The sequence below is a fragment of the Microcaecilia unicolor genome, chromosome 14 (assembly GCF_901765095.1).
Source record: "Microcaecilia unicolor chromosome 14, aMicUni1.1, whole genome shotgun sequence".
Classification (NCBI taxonomy): Eukaryota; Metazoa; Chordata; class Amphibia; order Gymnophiona; family Siphonopidae; genus Microcaecilia; species Microcaecilia unicolor.
In genome coordinates this window covers 14,724,612-14,746,679 of record NC_044044.1, presented here as the reverse complement: position 1 = coordinate 14,746,679, position 22,068 = coordinate 14,724,612, and the positions used below count along the sequence as shown (strand labels likewise).

The following is a 22,068-nucleotide window of genomic DNA, read 5'->3' as shown; positions in this document are numbered from 1 at the left end:
CTTCCGACGTGGAATCTGAACCTCGTGCTATGGGCGATGCAGCATCCTCCCTTTGAGCCTTTGGACAGCTTATCTTTGAAGGATCTCACCTTGAAGATGGTTTTCCTAGTGGCTGTCGCCTCAGCCAGATGCGTGTTGGAGCTGCAAGCCTTGTCCTGCAGGGACCCCTTCCTACGCATCATGGAAGTGGGAGTATGCTTTCGGACGGTGCCCTCCTTCTTGCCCAAGGTGGTGTTACGTTTTCATCTGAACCAAGAGTTGGTGTTACCCGTGTTTCGACATGAGGACTACCCCTCAGAGTTCCAGACACTACGGTACTTAGATGTTCGACGCATTCTTATGTGCTGCTTGGAAGTCACCAATTAATTTTGCCAATCGGATCATCTGTCCTCCATACTGGGTGCAAGAAAGGGGATATGGCGTCCAGGGCCACGGTGACGTGTTGGTTGTGGAAGACGATAGTGTCGGCTTACTTTTCAGGTGCGGGCGCACTCTACAAGGGCGCAAGCAGCTTCCCATGCCAAGTTTCGTCTGGTTTCTTTGGAGGACATTTGCAGGGACACTACTTGGGCTTTGGTACATTCCTTTACCAAACATAGTTTGAATGTGGCAGCTTGTCAAGATGCGGGTTTTGGTGTGGCAGCCCTTTCTTCTGGGGTGGATTTAATCCACTCTTCTTGAGGACTGCTTTGGTACATCCCACAAATCTCTGGATTGATCTGCGGGATGCTATGGAAGGAAAAATTAGTTCTTACCTGATTATTTTCTTTCCATTTGTCCCAACAGATCAATCCAGAGACAATTTCTGCATTTTTTTTTAAAGGTGTTTTGAGTTTAGTGGATCCGTAGTGGAAGAGTTCCTACGTTTGGTTTCTTTCCTTCAAAAAAAAAAAACCCCACAAGATTATTTCAGTCTCCACTCTGGTGGTATACTGCTCTCCCGCCTTGGCGGTTGAGGTTGCAAATTGGATTCACAGGGGCAGGAAAGTGGTTGTATTCTTGGGTTTCTGTATTTCCACTGCTTTGGTATCAACCATACTGAAGAGAAGCTGGCTGCACATGACCACATATAGCTGTCTCTGAGGTTCTCTCTGTATCTCCATCTGCTGGTAGAGGGACATAACCCACAAGTCTCTGGATTGATCTGTTGGGACTAATATCAGGTAAGAACTAATTTTTCCATGAGGGGTAAGGATAATTGTTAAGGAATTCATTCTGGATTTCTCTTTCATGATGAATTTGTTCAAAGCCTGAACAGCTGTGGACCACCCAACTTTTTGGGAACAATGAAGTACTTGGAGTAAAACCCTTTTATTCATTTAGCTTAATAACGCCCTTTTGTCACCACAGGGGACTCAAAAGAGAAGAAGGAGGAAGAAAAGCCGATTCGGGAGAAGACTGATGATGTCAAACCCCGCCCCTTGCACAGGACCTGTTCCCTCTTCATGCGCAACATTGCCCCAAACATCTCACGGGCTGAGATCATAGCAGTGAGTACAGGCCAGAGCTCTCCCACAAATCGAACAACTAACCTTATAACAGCACTGTTCATCTTCTAGTGCACTTCTTATTGATTTGGTAGTCAGAATGAATGAGATGTAAGAGACAATCAGATTTAATGTATACCACTGTTGGCAGCTTGAGACACTCGCCCACACCTGGGTGCTGTGTCTTGTGGGAAAAAAGATACAACTTGATTTACTCTGTGTGCATGTACTTATAAATGTAATTGAATTGTGTTTATTGTGGATTTGATGTGTATGTGTGTGTGTATATGTATGTGTGTGTGTGTGTATGTATATATATACATATATATATACATATACACACACACACAGGGCTGGCGCAACCCAGTAAGTGTGGCAGGGGGCACCGGCCTTTGGAGGGCACCGACAGTCACCATGGATGCGGGAATAACCCTTTTTCTCCGAGGACAAGCCAGCCTATCTTTTCTCACAAGTGGGTGACACCAACCCGCATTGCGCAGTTGCCCAATCCGGGACTTAGCTTAAGTGGAGAGGAAGACACGCTCCACCACGCATGCGTGAGTGCCTTCCCGCCTGCAGTGAGATCGCAGTCTCCTCAGTATTTTTTTCTACCACGGTGAGGAGAGGGTGTGTTTTTACCGTCTCCTCAATTTGCTCGGTCCAAAGAGCTTTTTTTGTGCCTTTCGGCGATTTTGTGTTCCCGTTTGTGGAACCCCCTTTTTTTTTGCCTTTTTCCTTTATCTTTTGGTTTGATTTTTGCCCAGTTTTAACTTTCTTTTCTGTCGTCATTAGGATATTTTAGGCCTTGACTTTGGCCGGGATTTTTCCCTTCCTTTTTGATGTTCCCTGCCCCTTTTTTAGGCACCATCGCTTCATTTAATTTAGCCAAGGAAGTTTTTCCTTCCATGTCCACAAAGGTTCCCAGTGTCTTTTAAGCGCTTTACCTGGTGTGCAATTGGACAGTCTCTGGGAAAGTCACTCATTCTTGGTGTCTTCAGTGTATTGGGCCTGGCCATAGCCTGACTGTGTTCTGTGCGCTTTTTGGAGCCAAGTCCAGTTCCTGGAGTAGTGGAGAATCAAGTGAGTCTCCACCTGCCTTGAGACCTCCTGCTGTACAGGGCCCCCAGGACTGTCCATTGTTGGACCCGACCCCGAGGTGACATGTGGATTCAATGTTGAGAAACATCGATCGCCCTTGATGCGTAGTGCTCCGGGGCGCAAGTGTTTTGTGTGTTGGGTCTGTGAGTGCTTCCTAGGAACTGTGGGACCACTGGGAGTGTGGTCCCAGTAACCTGGAAATCACTTGCCCAGAGGCAGTGGGACCCAGTCTGTGGGAGGAGGGTGCTAGTGTACAGCATAAGCAGCAGGTGCAGGCGGACCTGAGCTGTGCTGGGGATAGACCCTCTAAGTGGTTGCAAGGTATCCCCAGGTGGCTAGGCGTTTCGTGACCGTATTGGTATGTTTTTTGATTTGGTCTGCGTCCTCCGCAACCTTCTCTCCAAAAAGGTTATCCTCCTGGCATGGGGCATTCGCCAACCTCTGCTGAACAGAATGTTCCAAGTCAGAAACATGCAGACAAGAGTCTGCTCGTTGCTATACTCTGGGCAGAGATCCTGGATGGCATGTCAAGTGTCGTAAGTGCCCCTGGCCAAGAACTTTCGACATACTTTCTGCTGCTTGACCAACTGACTAAGTGACTTGGTCTGCTCTGGAGAGAGAGTCTCGGCCAGATCCGACAACTTGCGCACCGAGTTTCGCAAGTAGTCGCTCGTGAAGAGCTGGTAGGATTGTATTCGGGAGATGAGCATTGAAGCCTGGAACATCTTTTCTCTCAAAAGAATCCAGGGTTCTAGCTTTTCTACCTGGGGGCACTGAAGCATAGTCCCTGGAACTCCTGGCTCTTTTGAGAGCGGATTCCACCACCATGGAATTGTGAGGCAACCGAGGCTCATCAAAACCAGGTGTACTGTGGATCTGGTATATGGTATTGATCTTCTTGGGCATGACTGGGACCAACAGAGGGGACTCCCAATTCCTAATGAGTTCTGGAGTACCTCGTGGAGAGGGACAGTCACAATCTCCCTATGAGGAGACATTGTAGTCCAGGACCTTGAGCATCTTGGCCCTGGGCTCGTCCTCCACTTCCAAAGGAAATGGAATGGCCTCGGCCATTTCCTTGACAAAAGAAGGGAATGAAAGGCTCTCCAGAGGAAACTTTCTCCTTTCAGGTGGAGGGGAGGGTTCAGAGGGAATTCCATAGGACTCATCAGAAGCCCATGAGTGTTCCTATTAGTTGTCAGACAATACCTCCTGGTGGGAATGTTGAGACCAAACCTGCCTTGATGTAGAAGAGCCATGTCTTCGAGAATGGCATTGAGAAGTCAGTTCCCGCTTCAATTCGGACGATGCTTCCTCCACTGATGTCAAGGGAGTGCTGGCTTGGGTAGCAGCCGACACCAGAGTCGCATGTGGTGTCGGTGTCTGAGGCTGCACTTCAGGCTGAGGGCCAAGCAGGGCCGCAATAGGAGGCAGGGTAGGTGCAAGCACCCCCCCCCCCCCCCCCCCCCCCGATGCTAATGCATACCATTGCAGAAGGCTATCCAGCAGCTCAAGGAGCAAGCCCCAGGTGCGTTCATCGAGGGCCGACACTGAGAAAGACTGGGGTATCGGTGGAGGCGCAGGTTGCAGAACTGCCAAGGTCGATGCGGGAGTTGGGTTTTGACTGCTGGGAGACCAGTTATAATGCCAGTTTTTTTTCCCTCCAGAGCATGCAAATACACAGGAATAAAAATACCAGATACATTGAAAGAAAGTCATAAATATGTGTTCTGAATTCTTTTTGTAGTACAGTTTAACAAAAAAGGACATCCAGTATGTGAAAAAACCTTATCTGTTTGGATAGCCAACTGCATAGCATTCTGTTACCAAAGAAGTGATTCTGTGCTGCCTAAGAAAGTAACCTTGTACCACCTTAGAACCACAATAGCACGATTATAATCGTCATGAACAAAAGGTATTTGTAAGGTGGTGATGTGGTTGTCAGTGCATACATTGTTCCAAGCAGTAATGCTTTGTTAATCGCCACATTTTGGACAGTTCTTTTGGCTAAGCTGTTCTTAGCAGCATTTGTAACTAATGCTTCAACCTGCCACTACCTCCTAATGTGCATGGGTTGCAAGGCAAGAAGGAATGCATAGTAGAATGTTCGCAACCCTCAGCTTGAAAGACTCCACTTTTTTTTCTTTTTTTGGCTGTTGTGATCCTGTTTGTCCATGGAGAATGCATAGTTGCATATCTGTAATGCATGTTCTTGGAAAGCAGGATCAGCAGCCACATATGGTACTTCCTCTCTCCTTCCCAAGTTGAAGCTTGTTTACAACTGACTGAGGAGAGACGATATCTCTTAGGAGCAAAGAAATGCACAGGCTCAGAAAACTTTTCTAGAGTTTGAGTTCCCTGAGAGAGATCCCAACTTGGCTCTGTCCAAATAATGTTGCCCATTTGTGTGTCTGTTGGATCTTACTGTCCATGGAGAGCATCCATCACAGGTATGCTGTTCCTTTTTAATCCAGCTCTGTATGTGCTACTGTAGAGAGGTGCACAAACCTAGCATTTCCCAGGTCCACTTTTGTGTGCTTATAGGCTTATATGGAGCATGAGCAAGGATGTTTATAGTGCACAGAATTCCAAGAAAAGCTAGCATTAGGCATCTCTCTACCTTCTCATCATTTCCTTTCTTTTCTTTTCTCTCCTCCCATCTAGCTCTGTAAGCGCTACCCTGGCTTCATGAGAGTCGCTTTGTCAGACCCCCAGCCAGACAGAAGGTATTGGTCTCATGCTTTAATTTTCATATCTTGATTGTGGTCTTGCCTGTAGTTGTGTGAACAGACCCTTATTAGTGGATGTTTCTGACAACAGTATAACAAACAGCGAAGAGAACTAAAAAATGGATGACGCTCCAGGTCAAAAAAAAAACTTTGATTGATGAACACGACTCGAAGTTTTTTTGACCTGGAGCGTCCTCCATTTTTTAAGTCCACTTCACTGTTCGTTCTACTGTTTATATCCTTGCGAAGTTTTGTTTCTTCTGTTTTTGCATCATCTGGCAACAGTATGCCTGAAGGTCGTCTTTCCTCTCCAGCTGTGGAAGGAGGACAGCTTTTTAGGCACCATCTTGGTGGTTGAAATTGTGACCGACTTTTTTTTTTTTTTTTAATTATTTTGATTCTCCAGGTTCTCTAGGAGAGCCTGGGTTACATATGACCGGAGTGTGAATATCAAGGAGATTTGCTGGAATCTGCAAAACATCCGGGTGAGTGTTCTGGGAATAGTGTGGTTGCCATATTAGTCCTTTAAAGGTAATAAATAGAAGTCAAACAAAAACAAAAAAAACCATATTTTTATTGGACTAACTTAATACATTTTTTGACGTGTTCTGGGACTAGCAGTGGAAGTAGGAACAAAATATTGTCCTGGCTCCTGGCATTCTTTTTTTGCCTTTTTATTGGCCTAGCATTGCCATTTGCCTTTGGGATTCATGCTAAGTTGGGGCTGGGAACCCATTGCACCATGAGCATTCACTTGCAGCTATTTGGGGTGGTGGTGGCGGGGGGTGATGGTGGCAGGATTCTCCCTCTGCCTGTTTAGATGTGAGATAAAGTAACTTTCCTGATCACACAGAGTTGGTAACAGAGCTGGGAATTAAAGCTGATGAGCTGACTGACAGGTGATTTCACTGGATGGCGTTCACAATCAATGACAGAATGGGATTATTATTTATTTTGGAGTCATAACCCCAGCAAACCATCCGCTGCAGGCTTTTGACCAAGTTCATTCCTGGGGGCTGCAAACAAGCCAGGTTTTCAGGATATCCCTAATATGCATATGAGAGAGTTGCATGCCCACTACATCATTTGTATGTAGATCTTTCGTATGCATATTTATTAGGGATATCCTGAAATCCTGGTCTGCTTGTAGTCCTTGAGGATTGAACTTGGACAAGCCTGATCTACTGTTTGTGATGGGAGTGTAGGAAGTGGTTGCAGAGAGCATGTGGAGGCAACTGGGAGAAGAGAAATGGGAGCCAGAAGAGGTAAGGGTAGAAAAGAGGCAAACTAATTCATGGTTCTTTCATTCCTTTCCTTTTATTTTTCATCGTTATTTCGCTACATTTTCTTTCTTCTGTTGTGTTTTCTCCTCTCCCTGTGTAGTTGCGAGACTGTGAACTGAGTCCTGGTGTAAACCGGGATCTGACACGCCGTGTGCGGCATGTTAACGGCATAACACAGCATAAGCAGATTGTGCGGAATGACATCAAACTAGCTGCCAAGCTCATCCATACCCTTGATGACCGCACCCAAATCTGGAATACCACTGGGGAAGAGGAGGCCATCAAGGATGGAGCGGTCAGTGGTGCGATGGAGGAGCATAGTTTTCCTGAGCACTAAGCACTCAAAATGTCCAGATTCAAAAGATGGGTAAAACCTACTAGTGATAGGAATTTTGGAGGGATAGCCTAGTGGTTTGCACAATCGGCTGAGAACCAGAGAGGCTAGAGTTAAATCCCTCACTGGTGATATTCGGTGGATCATGCCCACCTTCATTGTCTCAGGTAAAAACTTACTGCTAAAATTACTAATATGCACTATTAATAACTAGATCCCCTTGCATAAAATGGGACCTGCAGTTAAATAACTTGTATTAATGGCATTGGTGTACACTGATTTAGTACACCAAGGGTACTTGGGGGGGTACTGAGTACCGGCTAGAGAATGACACGGGGACAAAGTTTGTTTCCGTTCCCGCCTCGTCCCCGTGGGCTGTATCCTCATCTGCAGAAGCCTTAAACACTTATGATTTTATATTTAAATCTTTATATTAAAATATAAAAAGGAACAATATGCTATGCAACTGTTGCGTATAAATTACAAATGGAGAACAATAATAATAATGAGCAGCTATAATAACCCTCCTTCCCACAACCACCCTCTACCCTTCCAACCCCAACTACACCAAGGAATCCTAATTCACACTGTTAAAATGTCCAGGGGTATAAAATACAACCCGTTCTATATGCCCTAGAGGGGAAAAATATGCCCTATAAAGCACTGTTATGGTTTTTTAATCTGTGGATAAATAAGAAATCAACAATCTCAGGATTCAGTCTAGCTCTCCTGTCTTCCACAGCCCTTCCTGGAAGGGGCAAGTCACTTAACCCTCCATTGCCTGCTGCATTGAGCCTGCCATGATTGGGAAAGCGCAGGGTACAAATGTAACAAAAATAAATAAATAAAAATAGAAGTTGTCTTCTTAGAAGATGTGCTGTTAGCAGGGTGTACAGGATCTCCCATGCAAATTTTGCTAGTTGTAGCCAGTATGTTTGCTTGTTTTTCCAAAAAATCAAAATATCTTTGTAGGCATCACTTAAACATAAATAACAGTCCAGTTCATTAACAGGCTTCAAAGTAGAAAATGATACTGCGGTTCCCCGTTCCCGTGTCATGCTCTAGTACCGGCACCTTTTCCATTGTCTGCTGAAATTGACCCATGGATCCCAAGTTTTAATGAAAAAGCTCAGACTCTACACACTAATTCTACCTTGTCGTAGATCCTGTGACTGGTTGTAGGGGTCCTGGCTATTGTGGGGTGGGTCCCTCAGTGATCACCCCACCCCTGAAGGGTGGCCTGGCATTTGAGTACACCTTTTTTGCTAATTGTAAACTCTCTGACAGTAGGGAAATTCTGCTGTTGCTGGATATAACTGTCTGAGCCACCACTGGAAAGACTTGAGCTAAATCCAGATGAATTAAAATTTTTTAAAAATACAATATATTATTGATGTTAGTTTACTGAGACATGACCAAAAGTGTCAGTCCTGTAAATTAGAACAGCTATAAGCAGTCTCCAGAAAATGTGGCGTGGTTTCTTATTTGAATGCTGTTATGATACTAATCCAGTACTGGCTGAACTTTTGTTTGTCATGCGTGCTTCTGCTTCACCCTTTTGCTCTCTGTTGTCACAGAACCCACTCCTGAAGAACATCACAGATTATCTGATTGAAGAGGTGAATGCAGAGGAGGAAGAGCTGCTGGGCAACAGCGGGGAGGCACCTGATGAACCGCCTAAAGAAGGAAATCCAGCTGAGATCAATGTGGAAAGGGATGAGAAGCTTGTCAAGGTATAGTTGAGAGAGAAAAAGCGGGGGAAGGAGGAATCTGATAATAGAACAGGAGTTCTCAACCTAGTCCTTGGGACACACCTAGCTAATCAGGTTTTCTGGATACCCACAATAAATATGCATGGAATAAATTTGCATGCACTGCCTCCATTGTATGTAAATCTACCTTCCTTATCGTCTACTCCAAACTGTTCCTGACGTGTGAGTAATATGCTCTCCTACCAGCAGATGGAGACTGAGAACTACTGACTAGTGACACTGTGCAAGGGACTGTGCAATCATGACCTGCTCAGTTTTTCTCAGTCTCCCAGCAGAGGTAGATGAGTCTGTGCAACCCAGGCCTTTTTTAATTTTGTTGGGTGCGCCGATTTTTGGCCCCATTTAGCTTAGTTCTAAACAGTGGCGTTCCTAGCCTCGACGGCACCCGGGGCGGATCGTCGATGCGCCTCCCCCCCCCGGGGTGCAGCGCGCCGCTGGGGGGGGTGCCGCAGCGCGCGCCTGTCTGCTCCCAGTTCGCTACGCTCGCTAAATTCTCTCGTTCGCTGCAGCTCCCTCCCTCTGCCCCGGAATAGGAAGTAACCTGTTCCGGGGCAGAAGGAGGGAGCTGCAGCGAACGAGAGAATTTAGCGAGCGTAGCGAACTGGGAGCAGACAGGCGCGCGCTGCGACACCCCCCCAACGGCGTGCACCCGTGGCAACCCCCCCCCCCCCCCCCCTTGGTACGCCACTGGTTCTAAATTTTTATTCTTTTCTTGATATGCTCTGGGCTCTTGGTTTGATTTTTGACGGTGCTTAAATAAAAAAGTACAAAAGGAACATAAAGGAGCAGAAGGGAAAGAAGAGCAATTTTAGAGCTCTTGGCCCCTGTGCCTTGTTTGGGGGTGCACACTCCAGTCTCCAGGTCTCTCTCTGCTGCAGGAAAGGAGAAGGACCCCACCAGAGGAGTTTTATGGGAAATGGCTAGGACCATTCCATTTCATTTAGAAATCAAGGATGAGCCCAGGGCTGCTATTTTGGATATCTTTAATTATAAGGATATCCCTAAGGAAATTATTGAGCATGGATTAATGGGGCAAAGCCAACCTGGATTTATTCAAGGGAAATCTTGCCTCACTAATCTGCTACATTTCTTTGAAGGGGTGAATAAACGTGGATAACGGTGAGCTGGTTGATATTCGGGCTCATTTTCAAAGCACTTAGCCTCCCAAAGTTCCATAGAAACCTATGGAACTTAGCCTCCCAAAGTGCTTTGAAAATATGCCCCATTGTGTATCTGGAAAATTCTCTTCATGGTATTACGTTCTTGTATAAACCTTTTGGTGACTGCTTCACTCTCATGGTATGATATACAATGAGATTTACATTCAACAGGGCTGGCTGTAGTCGAGCCTAGCTGTGTTCAGTCAGCTGAAACTCTTACCAATTACATTTGTTCAACTGGTTGATTAAGGGGGCAGTTTCTTGTCACCTGGGTGACATGCGTGTTGGATAACTTTGTTCCTTAAATAGTAATAATTTAAAAACTGTGTTGTTTACTGCAGCTCCTTTTGTCTAATATTACATTTTATCTAAGATCAGAAACTATTCAATGTGACATAGGACAGACCGAAGGTCCATCAAGCCCAGTATCCAATATGGCAGTGCTTATGTTCTTATCTGTACAATAGTAGGGGAAATCAGGAGCGGGATAAACAAATTTTTCGCATCACTGTATATTCCAGGGCAAGGACAGACTAGAGAGAAATACTGTTCTAGGTGACCACCCGTTGCCCTTTTTCTATGGCATTTTTACTGTGCCGTCTTCTCTCTGCCTGCGGTGGAATAAACTGATGATAGTCTCCTCCAGGTCGTAGACAAGCTGCTGCTTTACTTGCGTATTGTGCACTCCATTGACTACTACAGTACCTGTGAGTACCCGAATGAGGATGCCATGCCCAACCGATGTGGAATCATGCACGTGAGGGGTCCCATGCCCCCCAACAGGATCAGCCACGGAGAAGGTATGGTATATAGGGATGGGATTAACTACCACTGCGTACCCATATAGTCTTGTCTTGCACTGTGGAAGCTCATACTTTTTTCTCTCTCGTGATCTCTTGTCTTCCGCAGTGGCAGAATGGCAGAAGACGTTTGAGGAGAGGCTAAATCCGCTCTTCAGCGTGCGAGAGTCCCTCTCTGAAGAGGAGGCTCAAAAGATGGGCCGGAAGGATCCTGAACAAGAGGTGGAGAAGTTTGTCACTGCCAATACCCAGGAACTAGGCAAGGACAAGTGGCTATGTCCACTCAGTGGCAAGAAGTTTAAGGTAAAACCTCATTTGGGCTGAAGGGATTGAATGCACAGAGGAGTCTCTCGTGTATGTGCTTATTTTGAGCAGTGCGTTTCCATTGCTGCTGTCTACCTATTCTGTCCTGGGACAGTGTGTGTTTGAGAGAGCAAAGGTTGCAGAACTGCTTCCCATTGTTACCTAGTTCCATTGTCACTAAAGTAAACAGTCTTTGTTACTTACATGATCATTTGACATAAGATCAGTGCATTTTTTGTAGTGAAAAAGGTGCCAGTACTCAAAGGTGCCAGGAGTGTGGGTGATCACTGAGGAACCCACCCACCCCACAATAGCCAGCCCCCCTGCAACCAGTTATAGAATCTATGACAAGACAGAATTGGTGTGTAGAGCCTGAGCTCTTTCATTAAAACTTGGGAACCATGAGTCAATTTTAGCAGACAGTAGAAAAGGTGCCGGTACTTAGTTCCCCCAAGTACCCCCTCAAAAAAAAGCCCTGCATAAGATGTTTATGCTGGCTCAGACCAAAGGTCAGTTGAGCCTGACATCCGGTCTCCAATAGTGGCCAATCCTGGTCACAAGTAAACACATGCCAAAGGGTAAATCATTCCTTGTTGCTCACTCCAGGGATAAGTGGTGGTTTTTCCAAATCTGCATGGGTTTAACAATTTTTTTTTTTTGTTCAGGATCTGTCCAAACCCTTTTTAAGTTCAGCTATGTTGAATGTTTTGACCACATCTTCTGGCAACAAATTCCACAGTGTAAATGTATTTTGAGAGAAAAATACTTTTACCAAGTTTGTTGTTTATGTTCTGTTTCATGGATTGTTTCCCACATGTAGATACCGTTCAAAAGATTAGATTATAATAGCTCCCTATTCGTAGTTCCACCGTGCTCATAGTTGGAATAGTCAAATGCCATGTGGCAGTTGCTGTGGTGTACGTTGGGGCCAGAAGGTTAGTAGTGCTGCTGGCTTTTACTACCCTGAATGTTATGGAGAAACTGGAGCCATTTTTGCTTTCTGAGGCAGTGCTGGAGACTACTTCATTTTTCAGCTGTGCAAGCTTCAGCTGAGTTGAATCTTTTGGGAATAGCACCCATGTTGGGGCTGTAGTGGCAGCCTGCCACATGGTAAGAAGGCTATGGGGTGGGGCTATGTCGGGTAACTTGGGGGGGGGGGGGGTCCTGCACTGGAGCTGGGACCCCAATTTTACCTGATATCACTTAGGAGGATAATGGCAAGTTTACAGGAACCAGTCATCAGGGCTGCGGGGGGGGGGGGGGGGGGGGACGACAAAATTGAGGCCCCGCGCCGCAGTCCCCGATCTCACTCACCCTCGGCTCCGTCGATCGTCCGCCACCGGGCCCCCTGCATTGAAATCATCACAGCGCCTCACCTGTCACCTCGCTCCGTGACGAAAGTGCAGCCAGCAGCAGCAGATCGGATTCACCTCTCTTCAGGCCTTCCCTCCCTGTGTCCCGCCCTCGTCGAATGTAACTTCCGCGACAGGTGATGCACTGTGATGATTTCAATGCAGGAGGCCCGGAGGGGAGCGGGTGTTGACTGCGGCACGGGGGCGGCCTTGCCCCGGGCCCGGCCCAGTCTCTTTGTGGCCCTGCCAGTCATGTGATGCCACACAACAGACCAGGAAGGCCTGTGAGGGGAGGATGGCCCTAGGGGTCCTTTTGGTGTTGGTCCATGAAGGAAACATTCAAGTCTTTTTTTTTTTTGAGATGCAGTGACCAATATTGCGCACAGTATTTCAGTTGTGGTTGTATCTTGGAGTGATACAGAAGTATTATTATAGTCTCGGTTTTGGTCTCCATTTTTTACCCTAATAATTCCTAATATTAATTCCTAATATTCTGTGCTTTTTTAGCCGCTGCTGCACACTGAGCAGAGGGTTTCAATGTATCAGTGATGATATCTAGATCCTTTTCCTGGTCGGTGGCTCTTAATGTAGAGCCTTGCATTATGTAGCTATAGTTTGGGTTCCTCTTACACTTGCTCATATTAAATGTCATCTACTGTTTGGATGCCCAGTCTCTTAATCTCGTACAGTCCTCTTGCAGTTTTTCTTGTGATTGAATAACTTTGTCGTCAGCAGATTTATTCACCTCGCTCGTTATTTCCATTTTCAGATTGTTTATTATTTCCGAGGGCCTGCAGGGCTGCCGCATCTGCTGACATTCCTATGAATCCCTCCTCAGTAGTTGATATTCAGGTCTCGAGTTTACCCAAGTCATTCCAGAACAAAGGGGCAAAAAAAAAAGAGAAGATGCGTAAAGGAGACCCAGATAATCTTGGGATAGGTAGTGTATAAAGGGAGACTGTCATGTTCACAGTTTGGCATCAGGGTGGGAAAATGCATAAAGGATACAGTCAGTCTCCCCAAAGTGGTGTCCAAGTGGCTAAGTGCATAAGGATACTTGCTGTCTGCTTGGGGTGCTATTGGGGTGGGCAAGTTCGTAAACGATACTGCCCATTTCTTTGGGGTGGTAGATGTTTAAAAGAAGGGTGGCTAATGCATAGAGAAGCCACTTTCTCAGAGTATATGCACGTAAAGAGTTACTTGCGTTCTCTCGGGCTGTGGGTATAGCTGTTGGTCCCTCCTTATCCCAGCTTTGTGACTCATCTGTCTCGCTCTCTACTCGCAGGGCCCAGAGTTTGTTCGGAAGCACATCTTCAACAAGCACAGTGAGAAGATAGAGGAGGTGAAGAAAGAGGTCTCCTTCTTCAACAACTTTCTCATGGATGCCAAGCGTCCTTCACTGCCTGAGATGATAAAACCTAACCAGCCTCCGGTGCCAGGACAAAGTAAGAGGAAGACATGGAATGCAGTAATAGGTTTGATCTAGGAGGGACTCGTATCCTTTTATTTTAATATATGTTGCTCTATGTATTTATTTATTTTTGTAAACTGCTGAGAAAAAAAACCATATCCAAAGTTCGTGATGTATCTTTGAAGATACTGTCATAGGTCTGCATGATGATCCCACTGTAGAGAGCTTGGTGATTAGATCTTTAGAGAGAGAAAGTGACTCACTGATACTTTGGAAGTTCATTTTATAACACTGGGTACAGAAGAAATGCTTTGTGCTCCTGGGCTAATTTTCCTCCCAGCAGAAGCTGTCAGTGTTTGTTTTTATCAAGCAAACCTTATTGTATTTATTATTGCGAGCACTGCCATCCAACCCTCTACCCTCAGACTTGGCCCAGATGAGGAGAGACGATATTAATGAACCTGTTTGTTCTGATTGCAGAAAATTTGAACACAGTTGCAGGGATGATTTCAAAACATAAGTTATTTCACAGTGAGTTGAACCAGTAGGCCATCAATTCCAGCGTCCTGTCTGTTTTCCAGTCCTGGGGTTTTTTGGGTTTTTTTAGAAGTATCTTGCAGCTCTTAATGGGGGAGATCATTCCATATTGGTTATCTCAAAAAAATAAACCGTGGTGATCTCTGTCTACTAGGCTAATAATAGTTAATGGGCTTGTCCTCTAGAAACTTGTACAAACAATTTTTTAGTAACATATTTCACAGTTTAATTATGCACTGAAAGAAAAATACTTAGATTTTAAATCTAACCTTTATTCTTCTGGCCTATTCCTGAGGTGACACGAGTGGCTGGAAGCCCCCGTGCCTTACTACTACTACTATTTAGCATTTCTATAGCGCTACAAGGTGTACGCAGCTCTGCACAAACATAGAAGAAAGACAGTCCCTGCTCAAAGAGCTTACAATCTAATAGACAAAAAATAAAGTAATCAAATCAATTAATGTGTACAGGAAGGAGGAGAGGAGGGTTAAAGGCCCAAACTCCTAGCTAACTTAGGAAATCAAAGCATGGGAGCAAAGGTTTGCATTGCCTGTAGGGTGCTGCCGTCACATAGTGGTTCCCAGCTCCGAGTGTCTCGTTTTGGCGAACAGAGGGGTTGATGTTGTGTCTTTTACTCGCTTTTCCAAACCAGAGTTCAGGGTGAGTTAGGCACAGTAAGTATTTCCTGCCCCAAAGGGCTTAGTCCAGTATTTAAAATTATTTAACCCGGCAAGAGAGAGTGACCCACCCTAGAGCCAGATATTCATCAGCATGGAGCCATAATGTGCTGCTGGATATTTGCTCTGATCGCCGAGGCACTCTCTGGTTAGTGCCAAAGACATTCAGTGCCAGTGTCCTGATAAATACTTTGTGAGCCCTCTAGGGACAGAGAAAGTACCTTCATATAATATGTACAGTGCTGGGTGCAGCAGCACTATAGAAATGATTATTAGTAGTACAGTTAGGAATTACTTATCCGGGTACCAGCACTGAATATCAGCTGGCACCCAGATAACTTCTGGTGGCCAGGCAAGACCCAGAGGATCGGTTCTGGTGCCCGGATTAAGCCCAGCATTGAATATCCAGGTCAAATTCAGCCTGCAGTTGTCGATGCTTAAATTGGGCTCCAAATTTTGTATCTGATGCTTTGGAGGGTATTTTCTTTTCCAATCTGTTTTGTTTATAGTATTGTGTACCACAGAGCTACACTTAACATGATATCGGCAGTATATCGACCACTAAGAAATAAATACATTTTGCCCAAGATCACAAGGAGTGTTGGTGGGAAAAATGGGATTTAAACCCTTTGTTCTAACCACCAATCTACTTCTGTATCCATTAATAACAGTGGTTTCCAAACCTGGTCCTGGAGGCACCCCAGCTAGTCAGGTTTTCAGGATATCCACAGTGAATATTCGAGAGAATTTGCATTCAGTGGAGGCAATGCATACAGATCTCTCTCATGAATATTCATTGTGGATATCTTGAAAATCTGACTGGCTGCTGTGCCTCCAGGACCAGGTTAAGGCTAAGTATATTGAGAATTAGGATGTTGGGAATCTAAAGCAGTGGGCTTAAGAATAAGAGAAGCTAGGTTTCAAATCCTTCTTCTCCTACTGACACTTCTTTTGACGTGAAAAAGTCACTTCATTCTCCAGTTGCCTCTGGTACAACTTAAATTGCAAGTCCACTTGCACAGGGAAATAACTTGGAGTTACCTGTGTTTAATTGACCTTGAGCTTGGATTTGGAAAAGATGAGTAATTACGTCTAAAATCCAAAAGCCATCGCTGGCACCATTCTGGTGCAGCCAGAGTATGAGGAGTAGTTATTCGGTGCACAAAGTTTTGGAGAAGAGACAGCCAGCTTTTCTCAGAACTTATACTAGAGCTGTGTATTGTAAGGTGGTCATTTTTTTGAACACAAGTCATGTCACTAGAGCCCTGAAGCTTTATTGTGGCTTTGAAACAAGGTGTTTCTCCCCTCCCCCTCTTGTTAGGAGATGACAAAAATATTTCTGGGCCTACAGAATATTTAAGGGACACAGTCTTTGCTTTCTGGAGAAATGGGAAGGGGAAAAGGGTATGTAACCCTATACAAATGTTCAGTAGTTGAAGGTGGCTTATGCTAGCAGTAATTCACTTCCCCTGTTCTTATTGTATCCCTTGCAGGTTTGACGCCTGGAATACTGTACCCTAACCAGAGCCCACAGGCACTCCTGTCCTTTGGTCAACCCCGCCCACCCATGCTACCTTATGGAGGTGAGTGTAGGTCTCATGTTACAGTTGCTCTAAAAGAAGGTCTGTCATCTCGGGCTGGATTTGGGAAAGAAGGTTGTGTTTGTAAGAGAGACCGGCTACGTCTCGGACTGGATTCGGGGAGGAGGGGTATGGGGAAGGTGTGTAAAGGAAATAGCTGCCAGGATAGGGGCAGGATGCAAAGGAAAACTTGCATCTTCTCCTTAAGTGGAATTTGGGGGAAGGGGGTCTGTAATGTGAAAAGAGACCTGCCATGATTTGTCAAGCTGGATATGGAAATGGGAGAGGAGCATTCTTGTAAAGGAAACCCTTATTTCCTTGGGCTACATAGAGCTGTTTCTTGATTGTAAACCATCTTGGACCTATTGGATTTGGTGGGATATAAATTATTGGCTTAGATAAGGTTTTAGGGAGGGGCAGAAAATTATGTAAAGAAGATGGGTGTATGCTGCTCAGCGAGCGATTTAAATTTTTTCTGTAGAGTGAGAGGGATGAAAGGCATGCAGCAAACAATGCTCGTACAGTGGGGGAAATAAGTATTTGATCCCTTGCTGATTTTGTAAGTTTGCCCACTGACAAAGACATGAGCAGCCCATAATTGAAGGGTAGGTTATTGGTAACAGTGAGAGATAGCACATCACAAATTAAATCCGGAAAATCACATTGTGGAAAGTATATGAATTTATTTGCATTCTGCAGAGGGAAATAAGTATTTGATCCCCCACCAACCAGTAAGAGATCTGGCCCCTACAGACCAGGTAGATGCTCCAAATCAACTCGTTACCTGCATGACAGACAGCTGTCGGCAATGGTCACCTGTATGAAAGACACCTGTCCACAGACTCAGTGAATCAGTCAGACTCTAACCTCTACAAAATGGCCAAGAGCAAGGAGCTGTCTAAGGATGTCAGGGACAAGATCATACACCTGCACAAGGCTGGAATGGGCTACAAAACCATCAGTAAGACGCTGGGCGAGAAGGAGACAACTGTTGGTGCCATAGTAAGAAAATGGAAGAAGTACAAAATGACTGTCAATCGACAAAGATCTGGGGCTCCACGCAAAATCTCACCTCGTGGGGTATCCTTGATCATGAGGAAGGTTAGAAATCAGCCTACAACTACAAGGGGGGAACTTGTCAATGATCTCAAGGCAGCTGGGACCACTGTCACCACGAAAACCATTGGTAACACATTACGACATAACGGATTGCAATCCTGCAGTGCCCGCAAGGTCCCCCTGCTCCGGAAGGCACATGTGACGGCCCGTCTGAAGTTTGCCAGTGAACACCTGGATGATGCCGAGAGTGATTGGGAGAAGGTGCTGTGGTCAGATGAGACAAAAATTGAGCTCTTTGGCATGAACTCAACTCGCCGTGTTTGGAGGAAGAGAAATGCTGCCTATGACCCAAAGAACACCGTCCCCACTGTCAAGCATGGAGGTGGAAATGTTATGTTTTGGGGGTGTTTCTCTGCTAAGGGCACAGGACTACTTCACCGCATCAATGGGAGAATGGATGGGGCCATGTACCGTACAATTCTGAGTGACAACCTCCTTCCCTCCGCCAGGGCCTTAAAAATGGGTCGTGGCTGGGTCTTCCAGCACGACAATGACCCAAAACATACAGCCAAGGCAACAAAGGAGTGGCTCAGGAAGAAGCACATTAGGGTCATGGAGTGGCCTAGCCAGTCACCAGACCTTAATCCCATTGAAAACTTATGGAGGGAGCTGAAGCTGCGAGTTGCCAAGCGACAGCCCAGAACTCTTAATGATTTAGAGATGATCTGCAAAGAGGAGTGGACCAAAATTCCTCCTGACATGTGTGCAAACCTCATCATCAACTACAGAAGACGTCTGACCGCTGTGCTTGCCAACAAGGGTTTTGCCACCAAGTATTAGGTCTTGTTTGCCAGAGGGATTAAATACTTATTTCCCTCTGCAGAATGCAAATAAATTCATATACTTTCCACAATGTGATTTTCCGGATTTAATTTGTGATGTGCTATCTCTCACTGTTACCAATAACCTACCCTTCAATTATGGGCTGCTCATGTCTTTGTCAGTGGGCAAACTTACAAAATCAGCAAGGGATCAAATACTTATTTCCCCCACTGTACAACTTGAATAAAAATAACATACTTCATAGAAAAGGCCAGATGAGATTCAGGGAAAGACCCCTGAAGAAACGCTTGCACTTCAATAGCAAAAACACATGTGCCTGCATCTTTAAATTTAATAGGATATATATCCAGGATCCTCATTTAGGACAGCTATCTGCAGTGTGAGATGTGCTGAGTTTGGACATGAAGAAGCCTATAACTGAATTTTGTTCTCCGCTAACCATTTTTTATCCTCCTTTTTTTCTCCCTCTGACAATCTGGTGGCAGCTGGACCCGCCTATGCTCCTGCCCCGTATGCAGCTGGCCGTGGCAATTATGACTCATTCCGGGGCCAAGGCGGCTACCCAGGCAAACCCCGCAACAGGTCAGTTGGAGTCACAAATGTGATACTTTTTCAAAGAAGCTGGAGTACACTTGTAAAGGACTTCAGCAAATGAGGGAGCCAAAATAATATGTATACAGTCGTAGAAGCCGAAGATTTAACAATATTTGTATATTTTGTATTCTATATATTATAGTTCTCATTATGTAAAATTATAAAGGGAGGATAAAAGACCTCAAATGTTCCAGCTATAAAATCTTTATGCCAGCATATATCGGACTCCAATCATATCATTGGTCTAAAAAAAAAAAAAAACCTCCTTGCCAAATTTCTTATCAATGTTTTTGTGATTTTATTTTTTTTTTATTCTATTATATATCGTGCACTCAGTCTTCTTACAGTCATCTTGCAATGTATCTTTAATATACTGAAGCACTTAGCTCTTCATTCTGTTGGGCAAAAGAATGAAGAGCTTAGTGCTTCACTATTAAAATATGTAAATCTAAGTATAATACTAAAGAAGATTGAGTGCACGATATATAATAGAAAATTATTTTGCAAGGAGGTTTTTTTTTTTTAGATCAGTGATATGATTGGCGTCCGACATATGCTGCCATAAAGATTTTATAGCTTGCTGGGACATTTGAGGTCTTTATTTTCCCTCTTTTTATACTTTTACATAATGAGATTTTTTTTTTTTTTGTTACATTTGTACCCTGCGCTTTCCCACTCATGGCAGGCTCAATGCAGCTTACATGGGGCAATGGGAGGGTTAAGTGACTTGCCCAGAGTCACAAGGAGCTGCCTGTGCCTGAAGTGGGAATCGAACTCAGTTCCTCAGGACCAAAGTCCACCACCCTAACCACTAGGCCACTCCTCCACTGACCCTAACCACTAGGCCACTCCTCCACTGTTGCTACTATTTGAGATTCTACGTGGAATGTTGCTATTCCACTCATGTAGAAGTCTACTACTACTACTATTTAGCATTTCTATAGCGCTACAAGGCATACGCAGCGCTGCACAAACATAGAAGAAAGACAGTCCCTGCTCAAAGAGCTTACAATCTAATAGACAAAAAATAAATAAAGTAAGCAAATCAAATCAATTAATGTGAACGGGAAGGAAGAGAGGAGGGTAGGTGGAGGCGAGTGGTTACAAGTGGTTACGAGTCAAAAGCAATGTTAAAGAGGTGGGCTTTCAGTCTAGATTTAAAGGTGGCCAAGGATGGGGCGAGACGTAGGGGCTCAGGAAGTTTATTCCAGGCATAGGGTGCAGCGAGACAGAAGGCGCGAAGTCTGGAGTTGGCAGTAGTGGAGAAGGGAACAGATAAGAAGGATTTATCCATGGAGCGGAGTGCACGGGAAGGGGTGTAGGGAAGGACGAGTGTGGAGAGATACTGGGGAGCAGCAGAGTGAATACATTTATAGGTTAGTAGAAGAAGTTTGAACAGGATGCGAAAACGGATAGGGAGTCAGTGAAGGGTCTTGAGGAGAGGGGTAGTATGAGTAAAGTGACCCTGGTGGAAGATGAGACGGGCAGCAGAGTTTTGAACCAATTGGAGAGGGGAGAGGTGACTAAGTGGGAGGCCAGCAAGAAGCAGATTGCAGTAGTCTAAACGAGAGGTGACAAGGGTGTAGAAGTCGGCCCTTGCAGATCACCAATGTGGCCGCGCAGGCTTCTGCTTCTGTGAGTCTGACGTCCTGCACATACGTGCAGGACGTCAGACTCACAGAAACAGAAGCCTGCGCAGCCTTCTACATGGAATGTTGCTAGTGGAATAGCAACATTCCATGTAGAATCTCCAATAGTAGCAACATTCCATGTAGAATCTCCAATAGTATCTATTTTATTTTTGTTATATTTGTACCCCGCACTTTCCCACTCGTGGCAGGCTCAATGCGGCTTACATGGGGCAATGGAGGGTTAAGTGACTTGCCCAGAGTCACAAGGAGCTGCCTGTGCCTGAAGTGGGAATCGAACTCAGTTCCTCAGTTCCCCAGGACCAAAGTCCACCACCCTAACCACTAGGCCATTCCTCCACTCCATATATAATATAGAATATAAGATGTACGAACATTGTTAAACCTTCCGCTTCTAAAACTGTTTACACATCTTTGTTTTTTTGCTGAAGTTTTTTGCCTAGATATTTATTTGAGTAAAGCCAAAATAATGCCAGAACTCAAGCATGCATGGGGATAGAGAAAAGCATCCCGAGTTGTGAGGCAGAAGTGGAAGGGGATCAGTAATCGAAAAAGATCTGTGACAGAATAGTAAGAAGATACTGATGGGCAGATCAAACAGCTGTTATCTGCTTATATCTTGAAGCACCCGTGTACCTATGTTTCAAAGCTGCAAAAATGGCCATTCAGTGGCTGTATTGTACTATTTGTCATTTTACCCGTGACCTCCATTAACCCCCTGTTTCTCTCTCTCTCTCCCCCCCCCCCCCCCCCCCCTCCATACCCACACTACAGGATGATCAGAGGCGACCCCCGAGCAATCATTGAATACAGAGACCTAGATGCACCTGAGGACGTTGACTTCTTTTAGAGACCGCTGAAAGAGTGCAGTACATTTTTAAAAACTGTTGTGTTGAGCTTCTCCAAGAGCACACTTTTTACCCTTACTACCTTTCAGCAAACACGTCAGACATTTGGAGTTCAATTCTTGATTTTGTACATTTCTGAATTTTTTTTTTTTTGTTTATTGCCTGTGCTTATTCTGAAATGTTGGCCATGTTTCCAATAAACAGTTTCTTCCAACTTTTACAAAAGTGGAAAACTCAAGGTTGTGGTCTGTTTATTATCCTCCTCCTTTCCCTCCTGTTTAATTGGTGGGTCAGGATTCTGTGAAATGAGCAGGACAAAGACAACTTGTGTTTTTCGTTTTTTGTTTTTTTATGCCTCACCTAGGCTCTTTGGTTTTGTGTAAACCTTTCTTATCCATGCCTCGTTCCCAAGGTGCTTTGTAGTTGATACTTCAGGCTTGTTGTCTATGGCACTCAGACTGCATGACAGTTTCCATAGAAGAGGCAAAATAGATTTTCCTGTTTACTGATAGCTGCTATTCTTCCAGCTTGTGAATTTCACTGATGAGGAAG

The 22,068-nt window shown here is 45.0% G+C and overlaps 1 protein-coding gene across 7 annotated transcripts in view; it reads left to right on the top strand.

Moving 5' to 3' along the window:
- LOC115457644 (serrate RNA effector molecule homolog) overlaps positions 1-21,739 on the top strand; it is a 65,156-nt gene extending 43,417 nt beyond the window's left edge. For 3 of the 7 annotated variants that reach the window (XM_030187163.1, XM_030187160.1, XM_030187161.1), the window contains exons 10-21: positions 1,351-1,490; positions 5,250-5,311; positions 5,721-5,799; positions 6,698-6,892; positions 8,509-8,664; positions 10,510-10,663; positions 10,773-10,966; positions 13,604-13,763; positions 14,210-14,260; positions 16,425-16,526; positions 18,911-19,007; positions 21,443-21,739. In XM_030187163.1, the coding sequence (XP_030043023.1) occupies positions 1,351-1,490; positions 5,250-5,311; positions 5,721-5,799; positions 6,698-6,892; positions 8,509-8,664; positions 10,510-10,663; positions 10,773-10,966; positions 13,604-13,763; positions 14,210-14,260; positions 16,425-16,526; positions 18,911-19,007; positions 21,443-21,518 (1,466 nt within the window). In that variant the 3' untranslated portion in view covers positions 21,519-21,739. The remainder of the gene's footprint in view (positions 1-1,350; positions 1,491-5,249; positions 5,312-5,720; positions 5,800-6,697; positions 6,893-8,508; positions 8,665-10,509; positions 10,664-10,772; positions 10,967-13,603; positions 13,764-14,209; positions 14,261-16,424; positions 16,527-18,910; positions 19,008-21,442) is intronic. The other 4 variants (XM_030187167.1, XM_030187166.1, XM_030187164.1 and 1 more) reach the window with 3 other exon arrangements.
- The last annotated feature ends 329 nt before the right edge of the window (positions 21,740-22,068 follow it).